The following is a 25,132-nucleotide window of genomic DNA, read 5'->3' as shown; positions in this document are numbered from 1 at the left end:
CATTCTATTGTGAAATTCATTCACTTAGTTTATTTTGATTATTGTATTTTCAAGTCTAAAATTTTACTTCTTTCATATGCATATCTTCTATTTCTTTGCTGAGCCTTTCTGTTTCTTTGTCGAGGTTTTATATTTTTTTCATTTGTTCCAAGCATATTTGTAATTTCTCAGAGAAACATTTGTATCATCGCTGCTTTAAAATCTTTATCAAATAAAACTGATGTTCCTGTTACCTCAGTGTTGGCATCTATTGATTGTCTTGTATCATTCCATTTGAGGTCTTGCTAGTTCTTTTTTTTTTTTTTTAAGATTTTTAATTTATTTATTCGACAGAGGTAGAGACAGCCAGTGAGAGAGGGAACACAAACAGGGGGAATGGGAGAGGAAGAAGCAGGCTCATAGCGGAAGAGCCTGATGTGGGGCTCGATCCCGTAACGCCGGGATCACGCCCTGAGCTGAAGGCAGACGCTTAACCACTCTGCCACCCAGGCGCCCCTTGCTAGTTCTTTTTATGATGTGTGACTCTCAGTTAAAACCTGTACAGATGCATATTATATTATGATGCTCTGGATCTTATTTAAACCTTCTGCTTCAGATGGCTTTCTCAGACACTGCTAGGTAAGGGAAGGGGGCTCCACTGCTTCGTTGTTGCCAAGTATAGATAGGCATCCAAGTCTGCTCACTCACCCACTATTGGCATCTGAGAGTGGGAGGCCTTCTCATCATTGCTGAGCAGGGTGGGAGTTCCAGCTCCTGATGTGGCCTCTGTTGTGGGGTCACCTTCTTATGTGGTTGATGATGAAAACCCTGACTCACCACCAGGCCTCCTGATATGACTCCAGTGGGGAGGGAGAGAGACACGTTCTCACTGCCAGGTAGGGTGGAAGACCAAGCTTCCCCACAGGACCTTCACTGACACAATGGGAGTGAGCCTCTTTTTTGATTGGCAGGGGAAAAACCCTGCTTTTGTTCAGCTAGGGGTGTGTTGGAGTTCCTCATTATAGCCTGGCAAGGGTGAAAGTCTAGGCTCCCCACTTGGTCTTTGCTGCTGTGGGTGGGGCCGTGCCACAATCTTGTCTGTGGTGTTTGGCTCAAGTGGTGATTGTATAAAAAGTTTCTGTCTTGCTGTGTTGTCCTTTGCTGGTGCTTTGGCTAGAGGGAACAAGCTTTGGGGGACTTTTTGGGGGGTCTGCTCCCACTGGAACTTCTAGGTTGCCAGCATCTCCATTTCCAAGTCTGAGATATGTGAGACAAAAAGAATCCCAGTGAACTCACCACCATGTTGTTCCTTGGGTCCCAATCTCCCTAGATAGTCTGCCTTCTCTACCTTTTCGAATCACAGTGTCTAGGCTTTTGGCTTTTCTTAGCAGAAAGAATGGGAAGAAGTGCTTCTAGTTGCTTTTTTTTTTTAAAGATTTTATTTATTTATTCAACAGAGAGACAGCCAGCGAGAGAGGGAACACAAGCAGGCGGAGTGGGAGAGGAAGAAGCGGGCTCATAGCAGAGGAGCTTGATGTGGGGCTCGATCCCATAACGCTGGGATCAGTGATGCCCTGAGCCGAAGGCAGATGCTTAACCGCTGTGCCACCCAGGCATCCCTAGTTGCTTTTTTTTTTTTTTAAGATGCAATATTTTCTTACATCATGTGAAGGATATTAGCGACACTTACTTTGAAGCTTTCTTCCCATTTGCTGCATTAACCTTATCTGCTTGGGTTCATCTTATTGTTGTCATTTTGTTTAGCTTTTTAATTTGGTGGTTCTCTTTCTTGACGTTGGTTTTCTTCCTAATTGCTGATTATTGGTTATCCATTCGCATTTGTGCTCACAGATCCTTGTTTGGTTGTGGTGGCTGTCAGGCCTGATGGCAGCAGTCTGTCTATCATGTGGGAGGGGGAGGGATCTGCTGCTGAATAATGTCACTTCTGACAGGGTGGTGGGTGGACTTCCTCTGCTCCGGGAGGTACTGTCCCACCTCTCTGGACGCAGGGCCCTTTTGTACTCTGGTGTTTGAATAAAGCCTGCTCCTGGCTTTCAACCTGAAGGAGGAAGCAGCCAACCTGCCTCTTCCTTAGCTCCTCCCACCCATGCCTGTTCAGGGCCTCCTCCTGTCCTTACATACCAGGCCCTGAGATGTCAGGCACTTCTGGAATTTCTCCTGCTGGCTGATCCTATCTGCTTGCTATCTGGCCACCATTCCTCGAAAGATCTCATCTTCTGATCTTGCTTTCCGGGGCTGTCCCTGATTTGCTTTTTTCTTCTCTTTTTCATGTATTTCTGAGGATTTGGGCCCTGAGGAGAGGTAGACAGAGCACTCAGTTTTCCGTCATGGTCCAAACTCCTTAATGTTTTTCTTGTGATGATAGTAACAGCTCTCCCTGCTTGCTGTTGGCATCTCATGCTTAGAACAATCCTGAGTTGGAGTTATTACAGCCATTTCATACCCGGGGAAAGCGATAATCAGAGAGGTGATTTACCACGCCCAGACTCACACAGCTGCAAGGAGGCAGAGCCCAGATGTGAACTCAGGCCTGCTGACTTGAAGCCTGGTTTGTCCCTTTGCCGTGGTGTCTCTCTAATGCTGGGACATAGCAGTGACCAAATGAGGACAGCTGCCACCAAGCCCTATGAGCAGAAACAGAAGCAAAGAGGAAGGTTCCACGGTGTGCATATATATTCTTTTCCTTGACCAAATCTGAATTCCTTCCAAATGTGATTCTGACCTTGTTTCTCTTTCTTAGCCTAAAGTATAATAAACCAGGCTTTTCAACCTTCGTCTGATAATGGCAATAACATAGGAGGGCAGAGACAAAGGATAGTGGTCACCATTCCCATCTCTTCTCACTTAACCTTTTGTTTTGTGCCCAGCTCAGCCCACTGATAGTAATGCTGTCATTTGCTGTGGGCCCCAGGTGAGCTTTGCACAGACTTCTCCCCTTTCCAAACCAGTGTTAAAACTGGGCAGACCCTTGTGTTTCTTCTTATGATTGCAAGACACCTTTCAGCAACAGGCATCAGAAAGCTGAAAAATAGAGGTTTATTACTGACAACCCGGAAATGACACAGCGAAAGGTCATAGGTACAGAGAGAGAAAGTGCCCAGCTGGGGGCGGGGAGTCTCTGCCTCCATTGGGCGTGAGGGTGGGGACCTAGAGTTTCATGGGCTCACTCTATCAGTGAATTGAAAACATGAGAGTGGGAATTTCAAGTGCTGGGGAGAGAAAAGACAAGTGGCCCAAATGGTCCCTTATCAAAATCCACAAAGATCTCTAAAACAAAGGAGCCTCGGTGGGGGAAAGTGGCCTGGCCCTTTATCTACTGTGGCTCACAATTTATTTATTTGAGATAGATAGTCTTTGAAGCGGATGCCTCTTTGAAATGGATGCCTTAAGCATTAAAGCTTAACCAGGCACTTGCATTACAAAAAAAAAAAACAAAACCCAAACCAATGATCATAAAGGAGAAAACCTGTCAGAGCTTTATAGTACACCTTTCTTTACTTTCTATTTTTTCTTTTTTCTTTTTTTTTAATTTAAATTCAATTAGCCAACGTATAGTACATCATTAATTTCTGATGTGGTGTTTGTTCAATGATTCATCAGTTGCGTGTAACACCCAGGGCTCATCACTTAAAAAAAAAAAAAAATATCAGCCCTATGAATCGTTTCCCTCTTTCTTGTTGCGGGTAATGCTCCGTCCCTCTTAGCCCTTCTGCTTCCCGTGGGCATCAGTGGTGGGCAGCTCTCAGACTTAGCTGCCAGGAGCTCAGCAGCAACAGCAGCTCACCTACAAGATTTCGCTCCATGGGATGGAGCCTTTCCTCCTGTCCTCAGAGGCGTAAAAGCCCCTCCCGGACCGGACCGTGGGCAGAGGTCTTTTTGGCCGGGGTGGGGGGGGGGCTCCCAGCATCCTCTGCAGGCAGGTGAGTGAAACCCAGCCTCTTTAGCTTTCAGAGGTGCCTCGCTTTGGGCAAGCTTCCCACCCGTGCCGATGCTTAACAAGATTCAGACATTTTCCTGAGGCAGGACGAGTGTCACCTGGGACACAGAGTGTTTGGTACATCCCATCGTCCTTCCAGAAGTGGGGAAACACCCCTGCCCTGAGAGGCAGGTCCCAAAAGGCTGCTCCGGAGCGGGCAGCAGGGGGGAGGAGGGCAGCTGGAGGCTGTAAGGACTCCCCACCTCGGGCCTGGCAGATACTTAGAAACAGAAAAGCTCCCCAGCTCAAGCCTCAAGAAGTCCGTGCATCTTTTCAGCCTGTGTTTACTCTGGTTCTGGGAAGGAAAAGTAAAAGAGCAAGAGCCAAATTTCCGTTGGTGTTTTTGTTCCATATTTTGATTGGGGAACCGAATCATGTTTTTCCTTTTCATAAACATGAAAATGTTAAGTACATAACAGCTAAATTAATCCGGGCTCATAAATTAGTTAATTATGTTAATTCAGAGTCACAGAATTCTCAGTCTCATTAGCGTTTCCATTAAGCAGTTTAGGCTTGTGAGCCTTTTTAAGAGGACAGTTTAAGCCACAGATGAATCTTCAAAGGCTCCAAGTAGATGTTCAACTGCAGTAGGATTTAAAATGCACTGGGGAGATGGGGGGGGATTTAGTGAATGTGGGCAGCTACTACTTAGGAGTGTGCTCTCAGGAAGCTGGGGTTCCCCCCTCCCTACTCCTCACCCCTACATTGTCATCAAAGGCCCCTGCCTGCTGGGTCTGAGCCTCCCTAGGCTAAGCAGGAGCCACGGGAAGGAGCAGATGGACAAGAACCAGCCAAAGCTACCTCACCCCTGTGTCTCCTGGGCAGCCATGCCCTCCCAAGCGACCCCTAGAGGACAGATAAGACTGGCTCTTGAATGCCCTGGGGTGTACCATCTGGGCTCCCGAGATTGCTCTCACAAAGGCTGAATGAGGAGTAGTTGCTTCCGGGGGCATATGAGAAAGACAGACAGGGAGAGGGTGCGTTCAAGTCTAAGGGACGGGCTGAGCCTCAGGTGGCCTTTGTTTGTGGCAGTGTGAATGTCTTACTTTTACTGTCTTCAGAGGCCAGTTCGGGGCATGTGCTCCCTTACTCAGCCAAAGGTGCACATCCTGTCAGGGTCCCTTGCTGTCCCCACATGCAGAGTGGATATATGGGTGCCCCATCTGGCTCAGAAGCATGCTGTCATGTCCAGTGTCCCAGGCCGCCAACTGTCCCTGAATCACTTTGTGCCCCTCCCCCACCCAATCCACTTTTGTTCTCTGGCCCCTCCTCCCTGGTCAGGAGACCAAGAGAGCCCGTCTAGATTTCAAATCTCAAGAGAGTGACGGAGTCTCTTCTAGTTTTTACCATTCTTCGAAAAATCAACAGAACCTGATTATGAAAGAGTAACCTGTTTGAAGCCATAGCTTTCGTTATTATTTAGGCCTAGTGAAGCCAACAGATCAGGAGACAATGGCCATCGAACAGAGTTTGTGACTCATATTTCCCAAGAGGAGAGAACACTCCAAGCCATGGAGGCCAGGAGGGCAAGCACCAGGGTTGGTCCGGAGGCAGAGGGAGCAAAGGAAGTTGTGGGCTGAAGCCTTTCTAGTGGTTTCTGCTGGAAGGAGCGGGCATGGCAGAGTAAGCAGGGTTAGGATTGGTTTGTTTGAATAATTTCAGTGGGCTCTGGGGCTGAGGGGCTGTCCTTAGTTGTGTGGTACCTGGCTGTGGGTGATTAGGCCAGGTGGAGGGTGGCCCAGGGCGCCAAGAGCTCCTTAAAGGAGGTAGTTGGAGGTGTGGACTCTGGACTGATGAGTTGGTACGTGGAAGACATGCCTCCTGGCAGAGTTCTTTACTATTTTGAGGAATTGGCCTGCCCTGGGGTATAAGGGTTAGCAGTCCCTCCAGAATCAATAAGGCCCCAAAAAGTCAAAGCATCAGAATCACAGAAAATAAAAGACATGGTTAATGCAAGACCCTTGCTGCCATGGGCCTCATCCCATTGACCCTGGGCTCTATGGTAGGACATGCCCAGGGGTTTACTGGTATACAACTGGTATACAGCTGCCTTTCCACTCTGGAAGGAGATGACCTGGCTCCATCAGGAGATCAAGAACAGAGCAGGAGACCAAGAGAGACTTGGTTTGGTCGTCAACCAATGGTCCCTATGCATTTCATGTCACAATGGTGAGTGTAGATGTACCTTGACATCTCACCAGACCACAGCTCCCTGGAGTTGGTAGAACAAGGCTGTCACGTGTGGGCACACTCAGAGATTGGAGAGCCCTGTTACGGTCTTAGGCAATAAGTGGAGTTGACAGAAACCTTTTAGATTTGTAACATTTCTAAACAACTGTTGAAACCTCACTTGGCCCAGAATGGCTGCTGGTAGAACAGAATGTACTGTAGTCTTAGTGGGAAAAAACCCAAAAACAACAAACAAACAAAAACCCAAAAACAAAAAAAAAACAAAACAAAAAACAAAAACAAACAAAAAGAAACCCAAAACCAGTTCTCTGTGGATTTACTAAAATAAACTCAGGATTAATGAGCAAAATGTGTTGGGGAGGCCTATTTATCACACTCAGGAAGCTACAATCTAATTTTACTTGCTGCTGTTCATTGCTCTTGCATTGCCGTTCATTTGCTGAAGGCAAAATACATTACTTTTCAATAAACAAAAGTGGGCCCAGCGAGTCCTGCTCCCCTGCCTTCCCCCAGACATTAACAACCTGGGCTGATAACTGACTTCTTGTATTGAGGGGTGTGTGTGTGTGTGTGTGTGTGTGTGTTCGTTCTTCTCCTTGCTCCCCCCTTTTATTTAGCTCACCAACAGAAATTTACTTTCTCTCAATTCTGGAAGCTAGAAGTCCAAGATCAAGGTGTTGGCAGGTTGGGTGTCTTTTGAGGCGCCTCTCCTTGGCTTGCAGATGGCTGCTTCTCGCTGTGCCCTCCCACGGTCATCACTTGGTCTGTGTGTTGTCTGTGTCTGAATTTCCTCTTCTTACAAGGATACCAGTCATCTTGGATTCAGGCCCACCCAGATGGCCTCATTTTCCCGTAAAGACCTCTTTAAAGACCTTATCTCCAAATCCAGTCACAGTGACCTTGCCGTGCCTTTTAACATTGAGGATTTCCTCAGAAAGTTCAGGGGCGATGCTGTGTCTCGTGCTGCTTTACAGGGTCAACTGCATGTCGATAGGCCTGTAATTTGGAAAGTTGCGCTATAAATCAGTAGTGGGAGAGGGGAGGAAGGACAGGTCACTGAAAAAAGGGCTGCTGGTTATGCACATTCGACCCAGAGACCTGTAAAATCATTCATTTCAGCAAGTTCTCCAGGGCATGTAAATATTGTCGGGTCCAGGGAGTTTTATAGGAGAGCCCGTGTGGTTTAAAGTGAGGCGAGCCTGTGGGGTTCGCTCCTGGATGCAGCTTCTCTGCACCCCAGAGCTGCCTGCTGGGGGATTGAGCCCCCAGAGGGCTCTGAGCTGTTCACCCAACACAGACTCCTCCGATGCTGAAAAGCACCATCATCCTTCTCTTCCATGCTCCTCCCACAGACTGGTTCTCAGAGGGGACAGTCAGGCACGGGTTTGTCCTGCCACCGTGAGCGAGCCAACCACCCAGAGCTCATTTGCCAAACAAATGACTGGCCCCGTTTTTTGTTTTTTGTTTTTTTTTTTTTTGTACCTGCCCATTTACGGTAAATGGGTCTTTCTTTTTTCATTAGAGAAATGATGACTGTTTTTCTTCGATTTGGTGTTTCCAGAGAACCATTCACATTTAAAGCTATTATTGGAACAGCAGGTTTCCACTGAAAATATTTACCTTTTCTTTGTTGGCAACTTGTCAGTGTTGGGGGAAAATAGATGCTTCATTAAAATCTAAATACATTATGCTTTCTTCCTCACACATCAGTCACTCTTCTGAGATGAAAAGCTTCATGTGAGGTGTTGAGAAATTATTCTGGTCGTCTGTTTTTACATATTTTTGATGTCTTCTGACATCTTGTTCTTGTATAAAAGTAGGCACTGAATATTGAGCAATGTGTAGAAATGTTGAATCCCTATATTGTACACCTGAAGCGAATATAATACTGTATGCTCATTGTACTGGAATTTCATTTTTTAAGTAGGCATTCCCACACCTATGACTTGCATGGAAAAGTCTAGAATAGCAGGTTATATTTTGGCTCTAGAACATCAGAATTGATTTGGTTGCCTGCGTGACTGGCAGGGTCTTCCCCTGCCCTGGCAAGCCCACTGAGGAATATAAGGGTACATAGAAAAAGGCTACCATTTCTCCAACAGCACCAGGTGCTATGGCCTCAACATATATACTTAATCCTCTCAACTGCTTTGCCAGGTGCATGTTGTGAAAGACAAGGGCTCAGAGAGTTTGAGATCCTGCCCCACGGTTAGACAGAGCTGAGATCCCACCCCAGGATTCTCTGACCCCTCTTCTCTTTCCCCCCACTCCAAGTTGCTCTTTATCTTGCCAGAGGCCACACCTTTACCACACCACATGGTCAAGGTCCTGTAATGGTTATGGCCCCTCTCTTTGGGCTGATGGCTGAGCGAGCACCTGGGCCCAGTGTCCCTGACATAGAGGGAAGCCCTAGGCTCACAGACCAGTGACTGAAGAGAGATAACATTTCAGATCACCCTGATTCCTCCTGTCCACCAGAAATCAGAAAAGAGGAGGTGCACTGAGCTGATGTGACAGCCCTACCTATGAAAGGGAGAAAGGACCCCACAAGAGATGCCAATGAACTCCGGCAAGTTTGGCCGCCATTATAACTCTCTTGATCTTCAAAGGGAAGATGTTCTTCGCTATTGAAATTAAGGATCTCTGTCTATCAAAAGGCACCATCAACAAAGTGAGAAGACAAGGCATCAACTAGGAGAAGATATTTATAATGTGTATAAGCAACAGAGGATTAATTCCCAATACCAGCAAAACTAAGCCATATATAATCTAAGCAAGCATACAATTGTATTAAAACACGATTTTTAAAAAGGCAATGAAAAGAATCATCCAGAATTCTGAGCATTTTCCTCTGTGAGGGGCAGGGCATGGGTAGAGACCCCAGGGGGTCATGTTTATATTTGCATTGAATTGAAGGTTTATGGGTGTCAATTATTTTTTTTTAGGTTTTGTCACTAACATGTATGTAACGTATGATCCTTCATGCGTATCAAAGAGTCTATGTTTTTAAGATAAAGGTAAAAAGTAATTAGTTATTGTTAACCAGCCCTGGAAACTGGTGTCTTTACTCCCATTTTTACAGATGGGGAAACTGAGACTCAGTGGGTTCACACTAGCCACCAACACGCACATTGGGTGCTTACGGCCAGGCACCTTACCTGAGTCATCTTTTTTAGTTTTTCTGGCACCTCTGTAGATACAATAACTTTCATCATCGCGACCTATAGGAAATGGAGGCCTGGTGGGCATGAGGTAAACTCCCAGAGTCACTAGTTGGTGGTCACAGCAGGGCTGTCAGCTGTGGCATGCCCCATTACCCTCCTGCCAGCTCCAAGGCACAGTGTGGGTGAGAGCTCTGTTCCACTGGCCTCTCCTTGGGAGTAGTGACGAGGCGTCCACATCTACTTGCCATGGGGTGCCATCTTAGTGCCTGAACAGGGGCCATCCTAAGCCAGGCAGCTGAGGTCCTATCTGTGTCAGCTTGGGCCGCCACCCAAGGACCAGGAGCTTAAACAACAGATAGTTCTTTCTCACAGTTCTGGAGGCTGGACAGTCCAAGATCCCCTGTGAGGGCCCACTTTGTGGCTCACAGATGGCGACCTTCTCTGTGTCCTCACACGGTGGAGACAGACGGAAGAAGCAAGCTCTCTGCTGACTCTTCTTATAACAGGCACTAAGCCCATCTCGGGGGCACCCTCATGACCTCGTCTAAACCTAATTACCTCCTAAAAATCCTACCTTCATCACACTGAGGGTTGGGGTTTCAACAGGTGAATTTGGAGGGGACACAAACATTCAATCCATCACAGGTAGTAAAGAGAGGAAGGGAAATAGATGGGGAGCCGGAAGATAGAATAGACAGTGTTGAAGTTAAAATTTATTTCTACTTCCCATTTTTAAAGCCTTCTGGCCATAAAGAGATGGACAACTCCAGCACCACTTCTCTAGCCACCTGTGCCCGATTGGCCAACACTCCCAAAGGGCTCTCGGCACTGTCATTGAACTCCTGATGTCTCCCAGACCTCAGTCTCACTGTTGTTTTGCTATAAATTTCTCTGACACGGATTTTGAGTACGATTTCCAGACTTTCGGAGCAGGAGTTTCCCGTCTGCTTGTAGTGTCCCACCTAAGTGGGGGGCCAAGATGGCGCACCTTTGAGCGGCCCTCCCTCCTCCTACGACCCCAGGTGTCCTACTCAGCCTCCCAGGGACCCTGCCCAGGGCCTCTGACCTTTTCTCTCTCAGCTCACAACTGGGCAGATGTTAAGGGCAACCTGAATTTCAAATCCAGGCTGCATGAATTGATAGGATAGAGTTTACTGCATTTAAATCATCTTCACGGGCCCTGTCAGTAGGAAGTCTCTCACCCCAGTTTATGAAGTGCTTTTAGTTGTTCATCTACAATCCATGTGTTCCTGGGTGAGAGATTAGGTATCATTTGCACTTTATGTGCTCTGGATCTCTGCCTCTCAGCCATCCATCAAAAGTGACAGCAGAGGGTTTCCACAATTACAGGGTAAAGGGGCAGGACAGGAAGATTTAATTTACATAAAACATCTGTCCCTGACCACCTGGGGAGGGTATCCCCTCAAAGAGTCTCCTTCTCATGGTTCTTCCTGCCTGGGCCCCGTACCATCTCTTTTCATCCTGGGGAAAAGCCACTGTTCCGGTCTTTTAAAATCATTTGCATTCAGAGTTTCTATTTTTGGCGTACCCGCCTTATGCAAACGAAGATTCTGGAATGTGGCATGAATAGATCCAGTCCAGGCTGGGGGAGCTGGGGGGCCTCTCTGCTCCGGGAGGCAGAGCTCAGGGAAAGTGCTGCCTGGGCCGGGGTGCAGGGGAGGGGAAGCTGCAACCACTTACAATCGTGTCTTAGAAGAGTCTTTAATGGTGCAGGGAAATGTTCTGTATGAAGTTCTGTGGTTAAAAAAAAGAACTTGGAGAGAAAGTGTGTGCTGGGGCCAAAGAAAAGTACTGGAAGAAAATAACCAAAATATTATCACTAGTTATTTCTCTATTTTCCAAACTTTCTGCAAAGAGCATATGTGATGCTTATAATCAGAAAAAGTCCTCTTTTCTGTTATGTCTTAAATAGCTCAAGATTTAAAATTCATTGGCACGGCCACCACACACATGGAGCTGGGCCTGGTGGAGGAGGGGCTCCTGGGGGCCTCTGATTGGGGTGGCTGTGGGGACCGAGCCGTCACCTAGAGCGCTGATCCGGGGTCGGGTGGCCCCGGTTTTCTGAGTCTCCCAAAAGGTCCGATTTTATGTATCTCCTAGTGTCCAGGCAGGACAGGCTGGTGGCTGTCATTACTCCTGCTTCCCAGCCACGTGCCAGCATCGCTGAGACCCCCTCTCTGGGTGAGGCCCCGGGACACCCCACCTGCTCGATGCAGAATGTGATCAGTAATGGAGGCAAATGCTGGGCACAGGGAGGGCGGCCGAGGACATCGGCATTGGGAGAGGCTCGTGGCTCCCTCCCTCTCCTTCTGGGGTGCTCTTGAGGAAGGGGTGCACCCCACCACCTAAAGACCCCTCTGGGCAACACAAACCTGAACACACACTGAGAAGTAAGCAGCCTGCTCCTCGAGAGGCCAGGGTGTGGCCCTCTGTCTTCTAGGTTAAAACTCCTAGTTATAAATCAGAGATGGGAGTTAAGTTTTTAAAAAACAGAAATAAGAAAGAGAAATAAACTGTCGACAGCAGGGAAAGTTGAAAATGACTCCAGAGTTCTATTATAGAATAATCATCGTAATCATTTTATTATGTTCCGCTTTTAAATACCGAGTGACAGCGTGCTACCAAGGAAACGGTTTAAATCCTATCTTTTCCAAACAGTTCTGTTTCCTCTGTTGCTGTCCTGTGCTGGGGTCGCCACAGCGTGGCCCTAGATGTCATTTGAATTCCGTCACATTGGCCAGCACAGGATGGGGAGAGAGGTTTTCCAGAATGAGGCTGGAAGATTCCTGAGCTGGGGGGGGGGGTGCTATCTGGCCGTTCCCCAGCACACGCCGGGTCCCCTGCGCCCCGGGGTCACAGTCTGTGTGGTCCCGAGAAGTGCAGAGCAAGCGAGCCCGGGGCCTCATTGTGTGCTTTCAGGCATCCGCATGCTGGACGGCGACGTGACGGATGTGGTTGAAGCCAAGTCGCTGGGCATCAGACCCAACTACATCGACATTTACAGCGCCAGCTGGGGGCCAGATGACGACGGGAAGACGGTGGACGGGCCTGGCCGACTGGCTAAGCAGGCCTTCGAGTATGGCATTAAAAAGGTGTGAGTCGTCCAGGGCTACGGTGGATCTCGCTGGGGTGGGGGGAATAGTAAAAAAAAGTGTTTTAGCAATTAAAAATTAGAGTGACACAGGCCAGAGCCCCAGAAATGGGGCTGGGAAGGCCCTGCCTTGCCACGACCAGTGTGAGGGAGACGTCATTTTGGGGCCCAGGGGAGTGGCTCTCTACCAACCAGAGCAGAAGCATTTCACCTTGTCACAGAGTGGCTATTCCAGCAAGTGCCCGCTGGTCACCCACCGGGCCCAGGGCTCTGTGCCTTGAAGCCTGATGGCCCCCAGCTGAGGGGTGTGGGCAGGTGGGCCGTAGGGGTCCTAGTCTAACTACCTGGCCTGTTCCTTGAACTGTGTAGGTGGAAGGGGTGTCCTCAGTCCACCTGCCCACAGCCATGGAGCTTCCTGTGTCTATCACGGAGTGTGCACTAATCCAGCACCGCCACCCCCTCCNGGCCTGTTCCTTGAACTGTGTAGGTGGCTTTCCCCCCCAGCCCCCACCCCCCAAGCAGGAAGTCTCGGCCTTGTTGCCCTCCCTGCCAGCATACAGCCTAACATGTTGAGGATTTCTTGGGTAGAGCTTCACCAGGGACCAAACAGAGCAAACATCCAAGCACAGGTTCTCTGCTGACTGGTGGAGGGGAGCAGAGGAGGCTGGCAGGCTTCTTCTCCACCGGCCAGGAGGGCCACCCACAGTCACTCTGTGACCATTAGTCCTGGATCCCTGGGAGTCAGACATGCAGGGGGAGGGGGACTGGGACCTGGAGATGACCCAGTTCTTATAAGCCAGCTGGTGAGGCAGATTTCTGGGCGAAGACAGCTTCCTGGAGCAGACAGATGGAGCTGCGGTCAGTGTCCTGGTGGCCCTGGGCAGCCCAACAGGGCCCAGCCCAGAGTACAAGGTATGGCCTGGTGATGCTGCTGGGGGGTTGGGCAGGAAGTCCAAGCATCCCTGGGCCAGCATTCATACTTCCGACTTCTCCTGTGGGAGGCGGACTGTAGGGCTGCAAAGGGCCAGGGGCAGGGTGGGGGGGATTTCAGGTCCCTTTTGTTATTTATACTTTAAAACATTTTTTTAAAGTCCTTATTTTATTATAACCCATGCACCATGATTAAAATATGATTAATAAGCCGTTAATGAACAAATCAAATATTATGAGAGGGTTCTATGAAAAGCAGCCTTTCTATGTCTCCCCCTGCCCATCCCGTAGTTCCACCCTGTAGAGGGGCAGGTTTTTTTTTTTAACTCTTTTCATTTTTTTCTTTCTTCTAAATAATATGAGTTGATTGCTTTTCTGGATATATTGAGTTTGGTCATTTTCTATGACTTTTTTTATAGGGTGCGCATATTTATCTCTTAGCATGTCCCCAACCTGGCATTTGACCTTGAAGTCATGCTTGGGACACCACCCCGCTTCCTTTGTCCCCCGTAACTCTAAGAAAATGCAAAGGCTGCTTCCTTCAGGTGGCTGAGCCCCTGAGCTGTGCCAGGTGCTGGCCCACAGATGCTGGAAGGTTCAGGTGTGACCAGGTCAGCTGCTGCCTCCAAGGGGCTGCTAAGTAAAACTCTCTTTTCTTCCCAGTGCTCGGCTCCCACCAGCCACTAGATCACGTGGATCTCACTCTTGATGGCAAGCAGAACATCCTAAAAGTTAAGCTTCCGTTTAAGCCGTAGATTAGAGATCGCATTTTCTGTGTGGAGGGTATTGCTTGGAACAGTGTTAATTCTAAACACTTGTCATTCTGTAGATGATTTGGACAGATCTGGGGTCTCAGTTCAGGGCCCTCCACTTCCTGGAGAGGTCAATGATCATGTCCAAATGATGGTTGGGTATCTCAGCTTCGCTAAGCTTTGTGTCGCCTGAGCCCGTGCAGGACTTTGGAAAGTCTGGAGCTGGTGAGAGGAGATCTTTGCATTCCGGATTCTGAGTAGTGTCGGCTTTATCAGGCTGTCAGCAGAGTGAGGAAGTTGCAGAGGGGACCGCGTGGCTCCCCGTCATTCTTGTCACAGTTTCTTGAAATACTGAGGTCATTCCATTTTCCCTAGTCATTCTGAAGTAAAATATATCATATAGGGAGCCTTAAATCATAGCTGTCTGAAGTCGTCACTGAAAATCCTCCTAGAAATTTGATGATCTCAAACCAGACCACATTCCCCCCATCTGTTTTTCCTCCTCGATGCCCCATTTGTCAGCTACAGTCTCTTTTCTGTCAAGTCTGACTTCATCTCTGGTAGATGATGTGGTTTGGTGGTAGGAGACTTCAAAGGCCATCATTTAGCATAGAGATGTGCCTGATGTCGGTCCTTAGGAAGCCTTACCCCTCACGTGGCTTGTCCTCCCGGAGGGGAGAGGCAACATCGTTGAGGCTGGACAAGGCCTCGGCCAGATGCCGGGCATCTGCAAGCCCTCATGAATGGTGCTTTGGAGGTCACAGAGGAACCCTTCACCTCTCAGGCATGGCGCTGAAATGCATTTGGATCGGGTTGAGGTTCTGACTTTCCTGAACAGAAGCACAAGTTCATGGCTAGGGTTGAACTGTCCCCTAGAGCTTCTGTCCCATGACTCTCAAGACCTGGGAAGTGAAACTACGATCCTCAGAGACAGCTAAAACATCTCTTCAGGGCCGCCTGGGTGGCTCAGTCATTGAGCGTCTGCCTTTGGATCAGGTCATGATCCCAGGGTCCTGGGATCGAGCCCCACATCGGGCTCTCTGCTCAGCGGGAAGCCTGCTTCTCCCTCTGTCTCTCCCCCTGCTTGTGTTCCCTGTCTTGCTGTGTCTCTCTCTGTCAAATAAATAAAATCTGAAAAAAAAAAACTCTTCATACCTCAGATCTGGGTGTTTCCCTCCATTCATTCTCACATCATCTTTAGGAAACTTTGTGGGAGGGAGGGAGGTGTTGGATGCCTTGCACCTGTGAGGAGTAACTCCTAACTATTCATCAAGGAGTAACTGTGCAGCCCTTGTTCCTCAAAGTGGGGTCCAGAAGCAGCCATGCGGGCATCACCCGGGAGCTCATTAGAAATGCAGAATCTCGGGGCACCCTCAGACCTACCGAGTCTGAGTATGCCGTGTAGCAAAACCCCCAGTGACCTGCGTGCACAGTCACATATGAGGCGTGCTGTCTGCGGGCGTTCTCTGGGCTGCTGGAACAATAAGCTTGTAGGCTCCGCTTTGCAAAAATGACAGCCTTTCATAAATAATTTGGAGTGGGGTGGGGAGGGTCTTAGGATTCTCGTGGAATAAAGATAGGCTCTGATGGGTTAAATACCTTTCCATTTTGATCTGAGTTTCTTTGAACTAGTTTCCAATTAATCTCTCCCTATAGGTAATTATATGCACAGACACACCCATTTCCACAGTACTTGGTGCCTTTCTTCCAGAAGGTTGACCTTTTGGCTAAATGTGAGTAACCTTTCTGTGGAGCTCTTGGCCATGCGGACGGGTCCACCTGGGAGACGTGGAAAGCAGCGTGAGTGAGGCAGCTTTGAGCAGTGGGACCTGGTGAGCACAAGGGACCTCCCGTGGGCTCTGTTGAGAGCCTCAGGTTAGAAACTGGAGGAAAGGTCAGAGTCATGACAAATGGGCACAAAAGGGCAAGGAGCCATCATCCTCTTGAGCTACAACGTGGAGAGTCATGGGGCTTTCCCGAGCAGGTGGGTCCATTCAGCCCAGGGTGGACTTGAACTCTGGGTGAGTGTAATGCATCCAGTCAACAGCAAGGCTTCCGTTGGACTCAATGGAGATCACAGAATTTTGTTGCAAGTTTTCTTTAAATTGGCCAGTTGTTGAGCATAGGTATCAGTTTCCTCCCACATGTTTGGAAAGGACGGTCCTTGGCAAGGACACCAAAGTAACCAGCCCCATGTGTCCGGTGTCGTGGAGATGGGTGTTGGCGCTGCTCTCTGGGGCTGGCTGAGCACCACCAGCGGGTCTCACCACTCAGACAGAATGGGTCAGTTCCATCTTGGATTAATTCATCTTGACCTAGTGTTTGGGACTGGGGCGAGCACTTGGTTGGGTCAGAAATCATTGACTCTGTGGGTGTGGGATGAAACAGAGCTGCAGGAACCTACCCTGACTGCCTCTGTCTTTAAAACACTTGCTTTCTCATGTATGTTCTGAAAAATGAAAGCCTACACTCGGGTGAAGCCACTGGCTTTGACTGGCATTGACCACCTGACTATTTTTTTTTAATATTTTATTTATTTATTTGAATGAGAGAGAGAGAGGGAGAGCATGAGCGGGGGAGGGTCAGAGGGAGAGGGAGAAGCACACTCTGCACTGAGCAGGGAGCCTGATGTGGGGCTTGATCCCAGGACCCCAGGATCGTGACCTGAGCCGAAGGCAGACGTTTAACCCACTGAGCCACCGAGGAGCTCTCATGGGATGGCCACAGGTGGCCACGGCATTCTGGACCGTGACCCTTTTTACCTATTTAGTCTTCACCTAGAATTCACTGTCCCACCCTCTCTTTTCAAAAACTTGCTCTCCAAGACATGTGCTTTTTCCACTGGCTTTTCAGGAAAATTCGCCCTCTGCCCCACAGGACCAGCTCTTTTGATCTCGAAAAATTAATGTTATCAATTCAGCCATCCACTTTCATCTCACCAATACTTGTGGCACTGCTTGCTCTTTGCGATGATAGGTCACTAGGATAGAAATTAAAGGCATGGCTCTGGAGTGAGAACAGCTCAGACGAGGGCCATTGATCTGCCCCTGAAGAGCAGAGATGGCTTTCCGGGCCACCTCCTCAGTGCGATCCTGTGATTCTGCCATTGTAAGGCTGTCGTCATAGGCAGAAGTGCTCTATGAAAATGAAACGAGAGCCCACAGAACCATGTGGCATCTGTATGGTCTGAGCACATCCTTTTCAGACCCTTGGGAGGGACATCCCGAAGGAAGGACTCCGGGCCTGCGTGAGACCCAACCCGTGAGGTTCTGGCTGCGGGGACTGACTCCTTGTTCTCCTTCTTCCCCTCTAGGGTCGGCAGGGCCTGGGCTCCATTTTCGTCTGGGCATCGGGGAACGGCGGGAGAGAGGGGGACCACTGCTCCTGCGATGGCTACACCAACAGCATCTACACCATCTCCGTGAGCAGCACCACCGAGAACGGTTACAAGCCGTGGTACCTGGAGGAGTGTGCGTCCACACTGGCCACGACCTACAGCAGCGGCGCCTTTTATGAGCGGAAAATCGTGAGTTCTCTCGGCCAGGTGGAGAGCCTAGGACACACGCCTGCAGCCCTTTGGGGGCAAGTTTCTGTCCCTCTTCACAAAAAGAGGAGCCAGGTTGAGGCCAGTGTATACGGAGCCCAGAGTACCGACCTCACCCATCAGCGAACTGGTTGTGCTTTGAGGGAAACCCCAGTCCCTTGGCAGCCACCCTCTAACCCTGCCTTTCTAATTTTTGCACAAAATACCAATTAAAACCTTCTCTGGCTTTAGGGATCTAAAAATAGCATTTAAGAATGGGGTGCATTCTCAGCGCCATGCCTCCTTTTAGCTCTCTAAATTTCTGTGGTCACATTGCTTGGATCCAACCGACCAGTTCAGTTTCAGCGTGCCAAATAGCGTAGGAGAAAGGCTTGGTTTTATACTGAAACCGTTTAGAGATCCAAGTGCTCTCCCAGGCATTTCTTTCCCCCAGCAGAAGGACTTTCCCTGGACACTTCGAACTGAGTAGTGGTTTCTGTCTGTTACGTTCACTTCAATGAACACCAGCATGATTTCTCTTTTTAAAAAGGGACTGTTTTCTTTCAGCATATGGGTGGAATTTCTGCGTTCTTGCTTCCCTACAGGCTTTCCTCCTTTAAAAAAAGTAAAGAGGGGGAGGATTTTGAGCCGAAATTAATGCAGAATTCAAATGCACAGTCATTAGGTTGGCTTTTAGACGTTTAAAAAATGAGCCTGTGGAGCTGGCCAGACGCGGTTTAATTTTAAAGCAAGCTCACTAGCATCTTTTTATTTCTCCTGCTGCTGAGCCACATCTCTAGAAATTATTTGCAAATTCCGTTTTTACATTTTTCGGTGGGAGCATGCAGGCTCCCTGTTCCTCGCTTTGCCCCGCACGGGCTGAAAGGTCAGCCCCACGGCTGCTGGCCGCAAGCCTGGCAGTGGCCCGGGCTAATTAACAAAGGTATTAATTTATTTTCCTTTTCTACTGAAGCACGCGCCCCTGGGACAGACAGCCGAGATCCCGAATGGTGTCCTGTTCATTTAGGAATCTAGCTCATTTGAACACTGGCTTGCTGGAGTCTCGTTAAACAGGCCTGCTGGCTGCAGGTGTACGGGGCTGAGGTTGGGTCACTGAACGCTTTGTACCGGAGACGTCATGCTGGGACGACCGTGTCTCCCATTCCGGGGAGCAGGGCTTGCTGCTTTATTTGCTTAATTAATCACACTGCGTGTGCACACACCTTAGCTACAAAATGCCTTAATTCTTTATCCTTTCTTTCTTTCTTTTCTTTTTTTTTTTTACTCTCTTCTCTGAGCAATAGCACACGATCAGAAGGGTGTAGTTAAGAGGAGGGTAAAAGAAAATCACTCAGTGGTACTTCCTGGGCTGGGTCTCTCCTCTGAGAGTATGGATGGCATTTTTGCTGGGGTTTTGGTTTTTGTTTTTTGTTGTTGTTTTCAGCCCATCTAGAGCCAAGTTTTTGTTCTGAAACCTGCAAGAGAACCTTCAAGGGGATGGACTTCTCTGGGTGGTTGGCAGCTTGTAGTCTGTGTGGTTCAGGCAGGTGTCAGCTAGAAACCAAGTCTCTGTCCCATCCTGTACTCTGCTCCTCTCTGTGCAGTGAATGCCGACCGTGTTCACCTGGACGGAGGGAGTGCCCGGTGCTGACACGTGACTTTTAATAAAAGCACTAACGCCGGGCAGAGCATCTCTTACCATTCATTCCTTGGCTCTGTCTTTCATTCACTGAACTCGAGCAGAGTTCCACGCATGACGTTGGGTCTCAGGAAGCAGGGGCTGCCCACTTTGGTTGAGCCATCCGCTCCCTGCAAGGAGGCCCTTCTGCTCACTCCCCCGGAGCCCTTTCTCAGAGGCTGGAGAGCCAGCCATGGGCCTCCCTGGCTCTTGGGAGCATGGCCTCCTGCCCAGACACCCTCAGTTTCCCTCGATGGCCACCACTTACTGAATGTAAGTATGTTTCACGTGCCAGCTGTGACTTTCACCAGAAGCCTTGTGAAGCACCCATCATTAAGCCCATTTGCAGGTGAAGATCCTGGGGTCAGAGGTTGCATCCTTATCCAGACTTCCCTGCCCTCAGCTGCCCTTCCTAACATCAGGATGCCTCAGGCGGGGGGCTGATCTCTGCCAGTGTTTCTTTTTCTTTTTTTTATAAAGATTTTATTTATTTATTTGACAGAGAGACAGCCAGCTAGAGAGGGAGCGCAAGCAGGGGGAGTGGGAGAGGAAGAAGCAGGCTCATAGCAGAGGAGCCTGATGTGGGGCTCGATCCCAGAACGCCAGGATCACGGCCTGAGCGGAAGGCAGACACTTAACAACTGCGCCACCCAGGCGCCCCTCTGCCAGTGTTTCTGTCGAATCTTCCTGTGTGTGCGTGAGACGGGCTGGATCCTGTCTCTCTGGGTGACTGTCAGCCCGGCCGGAATGTGATGAAGGAAGGTGCTCTGTTGGGAAGAGGAGACTCTGGATTGTGATGACTGGGGAAAGTCATTTTCTAAGGTCATGCAGATCGGCTACTGAAGACTTGCTGTTGGCGGGGGTATCCGTTTCCTGTAGCTCTCTTAACAAATGATCCCAAACTTAACAGCTTCAAAGAGCACCGAATTATTATCTCAGAGTTCAGGAGGTCGGCAGTGTAACAGCCTCGGCTGAGTCTCTATTCTGAGCCTGGTGAGGCTGAAACCCGTGTGCCGGCCGGGCCGTGCTCTTTCCTAGAGGCTCTAGTGGAGAATTCATTCTGTGCTCATTCAGGCTGTTGGCAGACTTTAGTTCCTTGTGGTTATAGGACTGAGCTCTGGTTTCCTTGTGGGCTGTCTGCGAAGGGCTGTTCTCAGCATCTCCAGGCCGCCCACATGCCTTGGCTTATGTTCTCCTAGCTCCCTCTTCAAAGGCAGCAAAGATGGTTTCGGTCCCTCTTCTCCCTGGGCTCTCTGACACACTTTCTGCCTCCTTCCACTTTTAGGGGCCAGTGATGACGTTGGGCCCACTGGATAATCCAGGGTATTTTCACTGATTAGCAAACTTAATACCATCTGCGGTGTGCAGGGGAGTAGCTCGAGGGCCAGATCCCATCTAGCCCACTAGGTGAGGCACAGCTGAACCCATGCGTGGTGATCCCACGGGGCTGCTTCTCCACGGCAGTTCAAAGACAAGGCACACATCAAGCTGTGCGCTAATGAGCCCAGAATCAACATTGCCCCAGAGGAAGGCACGCAGAGCCCCCACGGTCTGCAGTCAGCTTTGCCTTCCCAAGGAGAACGGCCAGCTTCATTGCCCCCCACAGCAGGCCCTGTGAAGGTCACGAACACTCCAGGTTCATCTGCTGCTGCAGATCGAACTGGGTGCTTTGGGACACTGTCAGCCGTGTCCTGGTGGAGAAGGAGCTGTGACCTTCTGTGACTGATCGCTGATCTGGGTAAAGGCAGGGATGGTCTCTGGGCCATGTGGTCACCTCCCCCCACCCATCCAGCTGCTCTGATGTCAGGGGTGGCTTGGGGGCCGTTAACGTGGGCTATGGTAGGTGGGGACTCTGCTTCCTTCTCTTACCTTTGTGTCACAGCACACCATCTTCCGCAGTGAGGTTCTGTGGCTTCCTGCTGCGTGTCTTCCCTCCACCTTATCTCCCGTCCCCACCCTGTGATCCGCTCACTCCTGCAGCAGGTCCCTGTTCTGTGTATGAGAGCAAACCAGAGCAGCAGGGAGGAGCAGACACGACCCTGAGTGTGGAGATAATCTGCCGCGTGCCTTTTCCGTCCCTGGGACCGGGGGCCACACGGGTCGAGGTGCAGCGTCTTGAGCAGATTCTGACATCTTAGTAAGAGCCAACTTCACCTCTTGCCGCCCTGTCACCCAGGTCACCACGGATCTGCGGCAGCGCTGCACGGATGGCCACACTGGGACCTCGGTTTCAGCCCCCATGGTGGCGGGCATCATCGCCTTGGCTTTAGAAGCAAAGTAAGTTCCCACTTGCCTCCCCTTCTTTTCCTTTGTTTTCTGTAAGTTTTTATTAGGGTAAAACACACAGACGTGACCATTTTAACCATTTTTTTTTTTTTAAAGATTTTATTTATTTATTTGACAGAGACAGAGACAGCCAGAGAGAGGGGGAACACAAGCAGGGGGAGTGGGAGAGGAAGAAGCAGGCTCATAGCGGAGGAGCCTGATGTGGGGCTCGATCCCACAACGGGGGGATCACGCCCTGAGCTGAAGGCAGATGCCCAACCGCTGTGCCACCCAGGCGCCCCAATTTTAACCATTTTTAAAAAAAGATTTTATTTATCTATTTGAGAGAGAGAGCATGTGCACATGAGGGGGGGGGGGGTACGCAGGGCAGGAAAAGGTTGGGGGAGGGGAAGAGGGAGAGGGAGAACCAGATTCCCTGCTGAGCAGGGAGCCCGACACGGGGCTCGATCCCAGGACTCTGAGATCATGACCTGAGCCGAAGGCAGACGCTTAACTGACTGAGCCACCCAGGTGCCCCCCATTTTAACCATTTTTTTTTTAAGATTTAATTTATGTGACAGAGAGACAGCCAGGGAGAGAGGGAGCACAAGCAGGGGGAGTGGGAGAGGAAGAAGCAGGCTCCCAGCAGAGCAGAGAGCCCGACGTGGGGCTCAATCCGAGAGCCCGACGTGGGGCTCAATCCCAGAACCCTGGGATCATGCCCTGAGACAAAGTCAGATGCTTAGGGACTGAGCCACCCAGCACCCCCCCCCCCCATTTTAACCATTTTTAAATGTACATTTCATCAAGCACATTGACCTTGAGTAACCATCACCACCGTCCATCTGTGGAACATTTTCATCATCCCAAACTAAAATCCTGTACCCAGTAAGCAGCAGTTCCCTGGGCTGGTCAGCTAGGGATGCCATAACAAAATACCACAGACTAGCTGGTTTAAACAACGGAAATGAATGATCTGGCAGTTCTGGAGACTGGGACTCTAAGATCAAGGTATCGGCGAGGTTGGTGTCCTCTGAGGCCTCTCTCTGTGGCTTGCAGATGGTCAGCCTCCCCCTGTGTCCTCACACGATCTTCCCTCTGTCTCCGTGTGTGTCTCGATCCTTTTATAAGAATACCTGTCATAGTGGATTAGGGCCCTCTCTAATGATCCCATTTGACCTTAATTGCCTCTTGAAAGACCCTGTCTCCACATACAGTCACATTCTGAAGGACTGGGGGTGAGGGCTTCAATATATGAATTTGGGAGGACACAGTTCAGCCTGTCACTCTCCCCGTCACCCCTCCTCCAGCTCCTGGCAATCACCAGTCCACCTTTTGTCTCTATGAGTTTGGCTGTTCTAAGCACCTCGTGTAAGTGGAATCACATAGGATTTGGGGTTTTTTGTGACTGGCTCACGTAGCACAGTGTCCTCAAGGTTTACCCACGATGTCACATGGGTCAGGATTTCCTTCCTTTTTAAGGTTATGCTTAATGGATATGAAGAGACTCCTTCCCTTCTTTTTCCTTTTTAAAGCTCACCATCTCCTGCTCTTTGCAGGACCACGGAGAGCTGGGGGGACCAGAACCCCAAGCCTACTTCCCATGCGGCATCGTGTGCCAAAATCCCACTTCAGGCTGCTACACATGCTCTTTATAAACTTTAGTTTATAAACTAACAAGGCAGTGGTGATGTTTTATCTGTCACAAGCCAAATAAGAACTCTGGAGTTGTTAGTGTCCAGGTCGGTCAGGAAGAAAAGAGAGTTTACTACACGTGCAATCACGGTGTCAAACACAAATTTAGTTCAGACGTCAAAACTACCTCAGAACAGGTCCCTTAAAAAGTTAAAAATTGAGCTATCTTGTGACCCAGCCATTGCACTACTGGGTGTTTACCCCAAAGATACAGACGTAGTGAAGAGAAGGGCCATATGCACCCCAATGTTCATAGCAGCATTGTCCACAATAGCTAAATTGTGGAAGGAGCCGAGATGCCCTTCAACAGATGACTGGATTAAGAAGCTGTGGTCCATATATACAATGGAATATTACTCAGCTATCAGAAAGAACGAATTCTCAACATTTGCTGCAACATGGACGGCACTGGAGGAGATAATGCTAAGTGAAATAAGTCAAGCAGAGAAAGACAATTATCATATGATTTCTCTCATCTATGGAACATAAGAACTAGGAAGATAGGTACGGGAAGAAGGGGATAAAGAAAGGGGGGGTAATCAGAAGGGGGAATGAAACATGAGAGACTGTGGACTCTGAGAAACAAACTGGGGGCCTCAGAGGGGAGGGGGTGGGGGAATGGGATAGACCGGTGATGGGTAGTAAGGAGGGCACGTATTGCATGGTGCACTGGGGTGTTATACGCAACTAATGAATCATCGAACTTTACATCGGAAACCGGGGATGTACTGTATGGTGACTAACATAATATCATAAAAAATCATTAAAAAAAAAAACTGCCTCAGAACGACCCTGCCATTTGAAGTAGTCAGTTGCTGTCGATGAGATTTTAAATGATTCAAAAAATCATATTTGCGTTGCTTAGATCCTTACAATTACGGATGTTTGCATGTTGGTTTGTCCAAAGCAAAAGAGCATACAACTCAAATGCCACCAGTTTAACAAAGGAGTAGCTAAATATTTTTGATTTTCAGGCCAAAATGTTAGCTTCTGTGTCCTGAGGCTCTTAAAAAAAAATCTAAATAATTACTTACTTGTGTGGAAAGTGGCATTCACATACTTAGCAATTCATTGCTTTATATTTCCTTCCATTCCTTATTGGAAGCATGCAAGGAATTTTGTTAGTCAAAACTGAATAGAAAACAAGCTTCATTTCATGCCGGCTTGTCCCATTAAACTTGGCCTGTGGACACATGAAAGCTCTTCTGGTAGTTGTCTTCCTCGCCCTTCTAGCTCTCCTCAGAAATGTACAGGTGGCTAGGCTGAAAACGGCATCAGCTCAGAGCTTTTAAACCTGCAGGACTGGTCAAGGAAGGGGCGGGTTATAACGAGGGACCCTGCAGGCCCAAGGTGAGGAGATTGGAGACAGAGATGGCTCAGGTGTCCAGGGAGCAGGCCTGTTACTCCCGTGCCTAGCATGGCTTTCAGACTCAGACAGAGTCTGAGCCGGGCAAAGCCAGATCGTTCTGGGTAGAGGACGTCTCAGGGATTCAGGGAGGACCTGTGGACGGCATGTAACAGAAATGAAGGAAGACCCCCATGGGTAAGAACTGTGCATAGGTTGTCCTGGTTTGTGGCTGTCTTGGGGCTTCCCATCAGTCCCATCTTCATTGAAAAACGTTTCCAATGCCATTTCTTAGCTATGCTTCTCATACAACTCTATTTCTGATTGTATTACCAGAGTCCCAAATAAAATGGATGTTTCTAACATTCTGCCTTTCTGTACCCATTCTGTCCTGAGCTCTGGCACCTTCTGCTGGAGCCATCCTTGATAGGCCCCACAGTAACTTGCCAGGTCACATGGGAAACAAGGGGTGCAGCCCCATCTACTCTGATTGAACTCTAAA

General features: G+C 49.1%; 1 protein-coding gene across 2 annotated transcripts in view; it reads left to right on the top strand.

Annotated features, from left to right (window-relative positions):
• PCSK6 (proprotein convertase subtilisin/kexin type 6) overlaps window positions 1-25,132 on the top strand; it is a 152,107-nt gene that overhangs the window by 53,697 nt on the left and 73,278 nt on the right. For both annotated transcript variants that reach the window (XM_034667955.1, XM_034667956.1), the window contains exons 7-9: window positions 12,271-12,443; window positions 17,438-17,650; window positions 21,502-21,602. In XM_034667955.1, coding sequence (XP_034523846.1) covers window positions 12,271-12,443; window positions 17,438-17,650; window positions 21,502-21,602 — 487 coding nt within the window. The remainder of the gene's footprint in view (window positions 1-12,270; window positions 12,444-17,437; window positions 17,651-21,501; window positions 21,603-25,132) is intronic.

Source organism: Ailuropoda melanoleuca, chromosome 9, assembly GCF_002007445.2.
Source record: "Ailuropoda melanoleuca isolate Jingjing chromosome 9, ASM200744v2, whole genome shotgun sequence".
Classification (NCBI taxonomy): domain Eukaryota; kingdom Metazoa; phylum Chordata; class Mammalia; order Carnivora; family Ursidae; genus Ailuropoda; species Ailuropoda melanoleuca.
The sequence above is the reverse complement of the archived record's forward strand: the minus strand, read 5'-3'. Positions and strand labels throughout refer to the sequence as shown.